The following is a 6,000-nucleotide window of genomic DNA, read 5'->3' as shown; positions in this document are numbered from 1 at the left end:
CACTTCTAGTCTCAGAGCTGTTATTCCTCAGCTACTGTAGAAGCAGCTAATCAAAGATAATATGTGCTTGATTAATTGCAGTGGAAAGCACATGAGACAGTGAGGGAACCCCTCGTGTCTCAATAAAGAGGGCCTTTCACCTGCCCAATGCTATCACATAGGGGGCCTGTAAGCCCCCTTGTGATGGCAATAGGAAAAAATGAAACACTTATACAACAAATAAAAAAAGTTAAAAGAACCCCTGCACACACCCAAGTGTAAATGTGCAGCATAGGGCATGCAGAACGGTTCTCTAATTAGGCAAATTAGGCGGTCGCCTAAGGCCTCACACTCACAGGGGCCTCGCGACCACCTAATATGCCTAATTGAAGTGCCGCCTCTACTGACTACAATGCCGCTGTGGTGGCGATGTGCTCTGGCAAGCAGAGGGTTAATGTCTGTGAAAAAGAGAGGATGGAGCCGTGGCTGTGTCTTGGGGAGGAGGCGGGGCCAGCGCTGTGTTGTCGGGGGGAGGAGAATTCCAGCAGCCGGAGTAAAATAATACAAATAAATTTTCTCGCTGCTCCGGAGACACAGATCGCCCCCCCACACTGGAATGCTGCACTGATCGATCCCCGCACAACCAGAGGAGGCATCCAGTCTCTGACTGGTAAGCAGAGGGGAAGAGGAGGGTCCTGTTGGGAAGGAAGCCTCAACAGGGCTGTATGGAGCCGAAGGAAGGGGGAGGTAGGAGAGAAGAGCTGAAGAGGTGTCCGGGCCGCTCCTTCTCTGTCAATCAAGGAGGGGAGATCGGGGGCTCCAGCTGCAGGAAGAAGCACAGCACAGCTACCATGTCATAACCACTTCTGCAGCCAGCGACCATCAGCATGAGAGAGAGCCAGCCCCCATCCCTGCTCCTCCAGCATCCCTTAGCCACAGCCACAGGCCTTTATATCCACCCCTGACCCATCCCCCCCACTCCCTTTCTCTTGGTTATCAGTGCCACAGTCAGGGCAGCTCAGTCCTGTGTCAGTGTTTGACAGCCCCTGACCCCTCCCTCCACCCTGCCCTTACCCCCACCTATGCAGGGCTCCACTGTGGGGTCGGGAGGTCCCAGCCTAGTCCAGTGCTGATCCTCAGCCATGGTGGGCCGGGCACTCTGCATCCAGCGCCAGTACTGCCTACTGATTGGCTTCTCCACTGCTACCTCCCTCACTGACAACAGCACCGAGATGGAGAGCACTGACACCAGCACCGAGATAGAGGACACGGACACCAGCACTTTAAAGCTCTTAATATATGCAATTTATACAGTTCATTTTTTATCGCTTGAATTATTTTCCCATTATGAATGTGAGTGGGGCCTCATGTCTATGTTTTGCCTAAGGCCCCACAAAGCCTAGAGCCACCTCTGAGGGCATGCCTATATATTTGGACAAAAACTGTGTCACACATGTGTGGTATCATCTAGAACAGGAGTCTCCAAACTTTCTAAACAAAGGGCCAGTTTACTGTTCTTTAGACTGTGGCCATTGGGATTAGAAAAGGTGCCAATGTCAGCGGGAAAAAACATTACCCCATCTTTGGTATTAGTGGGAGGAATTGTGCCCTATTGGTGGTTACAGTGGGAGGGATTGTGCCACATTGCTGGTGTTATTGGGAGAATTCATGCCCCACGATTGGTGTCATTGGGCCCAACCATTAGTGTCGTTGGGAGGAATTGTGCCCCATTGTTGGTTTCAGTGGAATTGTACTCCATCGTTACTGTTATTGCACCCAATTCTTGGTGTCATTGGAAGGAACTGTACCCCTTAAGGCTTCATGCCCACTAGCATTTTTCCTAAGCTCAAAAAAAGGTAGACAGAAAAAAGCTGGATGAAAAATGCTGATAATAGCATTTTTGTGCCAGCTTCTAGTAGCATTTTAGAAGAATTTAGAAGCTTTTAGGAGCATTAGCATTTTTATAGTAGATGAAGAATAAAAAAAAAGCTGTTAGGAGCATTACATGCACACTAGATTTTTTTTTTAGCTAAAAAAATGCTGGATAAAAAACGCTAATAGCTTATTGTAGTAGCATTTTAAGACCATTAGGCCTCCACTGATCCTCCGCTGAGCAGGCGGATAACAGGTCCTGTCTGCTCCACTGTGCAGGGCCGACACGGACACAGTACTGCTGTTCTCTATTGTGAAATTGGGTGGAAACGAACCGCCTGTCTTTTTTTTCTTTTTAGGACCACCACCATCCAGCTGGATTTTGCGGGCAGGATCAGATAGCGGTGAGTGTCAGCAGATGTGTCCGCTGATATCCGCCGCTCCATAGGGCAGAGTGAAAGGTCCGATCAGGTCCGCCTGGAAAACTGACACACAGACCTGATTGGACAGCCTGTGCGTAACAAGAATTTTATGTGCTGTGTTTTTATTTTATTTATTTTGCATATGCACACAAATTTATAGTTTGACATGTTTGTTATCTATTTAGTTAACAGAGACCTATCTTTTATATTTAAAAAAAAAAAAATTGTATTATATTGCATTTATTTTCATTATAATTCATTTTAGTATATTCTTTTCTGAAAATAGGCATTTTCTAAAGAGTTGTGCCAATATTATAAAATATGTATTATAAAATAAAAAAAGTGACAGCCACCATTTTATTCTCTGTGGTCTCTGCTTTCAGAAAATGTATAATGTTTGGGAGGGGGGGGGGGGGGTTAGAGTAATTTCCAGAAAAAATAAAAATAAAATGCAGATTTTTAATGAAAACATTGTCTCGGTAGACAAGTGGATAATGGATCAGATCAGATGGGATCCTGCATAGAAACGTCCCATCACTGACTTTCTGGGGAACTGCAGAGAAGTGATGGAAAGCCTCCACTGCCGATGACATTGCACTCAGCAGGATTGGCACTTATCAGCGGGTGATCCCCGGTATCCGGTCACACGGAGGGCTCCGCCTCTATCAATTATTGATGGGATGGATGATCGGGCACAACAACATTGCACCTCGCGCTGTGCGCATGCTGCTGCAGTCAGCGACCAATCAGCACACAGCAGTGTTGACAGGGGGGCGTGGCTGACCGGTTGCTGTGAGACGGTATCAGTGGCTGCGCTCGCAGGGAAGGAGGCGTGTCCCTCAGAATCCGCAACATGGCGCTGAACAGGAACCACACGGACGGCGGGGGTGTCGTCGTTAATAACTGTGAGAGGTGAGCAGACGTCCTGTGCGGGCCCCGAGCTACACTTCATCTATCCCGACACCCGGACCGCTCCGACTCATTGCCTCGGCCTCTGACAGCAAATTATGTCATCGGGGCGGGGCTTGGTTTAATCGACAGGCGGGCGGGCCAATCAGGAAAGCAGAAATGTCTTTACTGTATTATAGTCGTAGGCGCACTAGTGCAGTGATGTAGTACAGCGTGTGTGTGGCTCAGCACTGATATTAGTACAGTATAACCACAGCACTACCGGCATGGAGTTTGCATGTACTCCATGTATCTGCGTCAATAGGAAATAATGGGGCCTTGTACAAGCTCTCTGACAGGGGCCCCCCACCCTGATCACAAGTCTCCACCAATCATTAGCGGGGTGATATTCATGCAACATTTATGAAACACAAAATTGAAAAAAAAATAATAATCCGCACATTCATAGAATTAATTATAATGCACATAAATGCAATACATTGCTTGGTTTTTGGTAAGAATATAAAAGATGAGTTTGCTCCAAGTACATAGATACTGAACATGACAAGTCTTACCCGCTTCAGCCCCAGAAGATTTTACCCCCTTTCTGACCAGAGCACTTTTTGCGATTTAGCACTGCGTCGCTTTAACTGACAATTGCGCGGTCCTGCGACATTTCACCCAAACTGACGTCCTGTTTTCCCCACAAATGGAGCTTTCTTCTGGTGGTATTTGATCACCTCTGCGGTTTTTATTTTTTGCGTTATAAACAAAAAAAAAAGCGACAATTTTGAAAAACAAAAAACACAATATTTTTTTAACTTTTTGCTATAATAAATATCCCCCAAAAATATATTTTTAAAAAACATTTTTTTTTCCTCAGTTTAGGCCAATATGTATTTTTCCACATATTTTTGGTAAAAAAAAATAAAATAAATCGCAATAAGGGTATATTGATTGGTTTGTGCAAAATTTACAGTGTCTACAAAACGGGATAGTTTTATGGCATTTTTATTATAATTTTTTTATTAGTAATGGTGGTGATCTGTGATTTTTATCGTGACTGCGACATTATGGCGGACACATCAGACACTTTTGACACTATTTTGGGACCATTGTCATTTATACAGCGATCAGTTCTATAAAAATGCACTGATTACTGTGTAAATGACATTGACAGGGAAGGGGTTAACTACTAGGGGGCGATGAAGGAGTTAAAGGGGTTGTAAAGGTAAATTTTGATTGGTTAGAGTGGATGGATTGAAAGCAGCGCTGCCATTGGCTCGTGCTGCTGTCAATCACATCCAATGATGCGGGGACGGGGCCGAATGATACAGCCAGCAGCCATAGCCGCTCACTGTATCACAGGAGCGCACCCGCAAGCACTCCACACCATGTGAGGGAGCTCGCATGAAGATGTGGAGTCCTTGCAGGGGGGGGGGGGAGCTGAGACAACTGCCGAGGGACCCCAGACCAGCAGGTTCGGGGCCACTCTGTGCAAAACGAGCTGCACAGTGGAGACAAGTATAACATGTTTGTTTATTTAAAAAAAAAAAAAAAAAATTACCTTTACAACCACTTTAAGTGTGTCCTAGATAGTGATTCTAACTGTAGGGGGGGTGGGCTTCCACTCACATGACAGCGATCACTGCTCCTGATGACAGGGAGTGGTGATCTGTCATGTCACAAGGCAGAATGGTGAAATGTCTTGTTTATGTTTTGCAGCTCCGTGACACGATTGGCGGGAGACCATTGGGCAAAGGGTCCCGTGGGCACGGTCACACTGTATGCACAGGAGACAGGCACGCACCCGGTAGCCCCGCCAATTAAACGGGGCATAGCTGTACGCCCATTTGCCCACCGCTGCCATTGTGCAGATGTATATCGGCGTGCAGCAGTCAGCAAGTGGTTCAAATTGCATAAACCCATCAAATGGCAACAGATTTTGGCCCCCTATATTTTCCATAGGTGACACTTTAATCAGTTTAGCGTCAACAATGAATAATGGGGCGAAAATGATTGATCTCACTCTGGCGTGTGCCGTGATATTTAACAAGATTAGAATAATTTGCGTGTAGACACCCCTGACACATGCATTTACATTTGTACATGTTTGTATGTGGGGGTGCAGCTCAAAAATGTTTGGGGGGGGGGATTTTAAAGTGCAAGTTCACCTTTACAGAAAAGGAGACCTTACACTGGACCCCATCGCACCCGGTCCTGCAGTACCTGAGGCCGGCGATCTCCCGCACTGACACCTCGAATAGCCGGTCCACCGGTCCGGGGGTTTAAAATCCCAGCGGCTTTCTCTCCTCTTCTGCAGCACCGACAGGACGGGCTACGTGGGTTCTGATTGGTCTGCGCCAACCAATCAGAATCCCTCCTATACATACCTTTACTGATTCCTGGACTGGTAAAGCAGTTTTACGATATGTCATTGCGGGAGATTGCTGGTTTCAGGTACTGCAGGACCAGGTGTGATGGGGAGGGGATCCAGTGTAAGTTCACCTTACAGATTTTTCTGTAAAGGTGAACTTGCCCCTTAAAGCGGATCTTCAGTCATTTTTTTTCATCTTTCCATCTATTAAATCTTCTGCCCTTGTTGTTTTAACTTTGTATAGTAAAACATTTTTCTGCCAGTAAATACCTTATACAGCCCACTTCCTGTTTCTTGTCTGGAAAAAAGCCTAGGCTTATGACCTCATGCACAGCTCTCTCTCTAGTGAGAGTTTGCCAGGAAGGGAGGGGGGATGAGCCATAAGAGGGCAAATGAGAGCTGCAGGGCTGGAGGTGTGCCTCTGTGTAAATGCAGGAAGTGGACAGGCAGCAGCTTCAGCTG

The 6,000-nt window shown here is 46.5% G+C and overlaps 1 protein-coding gene across 1 annotated transcript in view; it reads left to right on the top strand.

Moving 5' to 3' along the window:
• Positions 1–3,017: 3,017 nt before the first annotated feature.
• WBP2 (WW domain binding protein 2) overlaps positions 3,018–6,000 on the top strand; it is a 36,919-nt gene continuing 33,936 nt past the window's right edge. Inside the window, exon 1 of the mRNA XM_077459319.1 lies at positions 3,018–3,185. Within this exon, the coding sequence (XP_077315445.1) occupies positions 3,127–3,185 (59 nt within the window). The 5' untranslated portion in view covers positions 3,018–3,126. The remainder of the gene's footprint in view (positions 3,186–6,000) is intronic.

The sequence above is a fragment of the Lithobates pipiens genome, unplaced genomic scaffold, assembly GCF_037356315.1.
Source record: "Lithobates pipiens isolate NorthernLeopardFrog02 unplaced genomic scaffold, aLitPip1_a1.2 Scaffold_28, whole genome shotgun sequence".
Taxonomy (NCBI): Eukaryota; Metazoa; Chordata; class Amphibia; order Anura; family Ranidae; genus Lithobates; species Lithobates pipiens.
The sequence above is the reverse complement of the archived record's forward strand: the minus strand, read 5'-3'. Positions and strand labels throughout refer to the sequence as shown.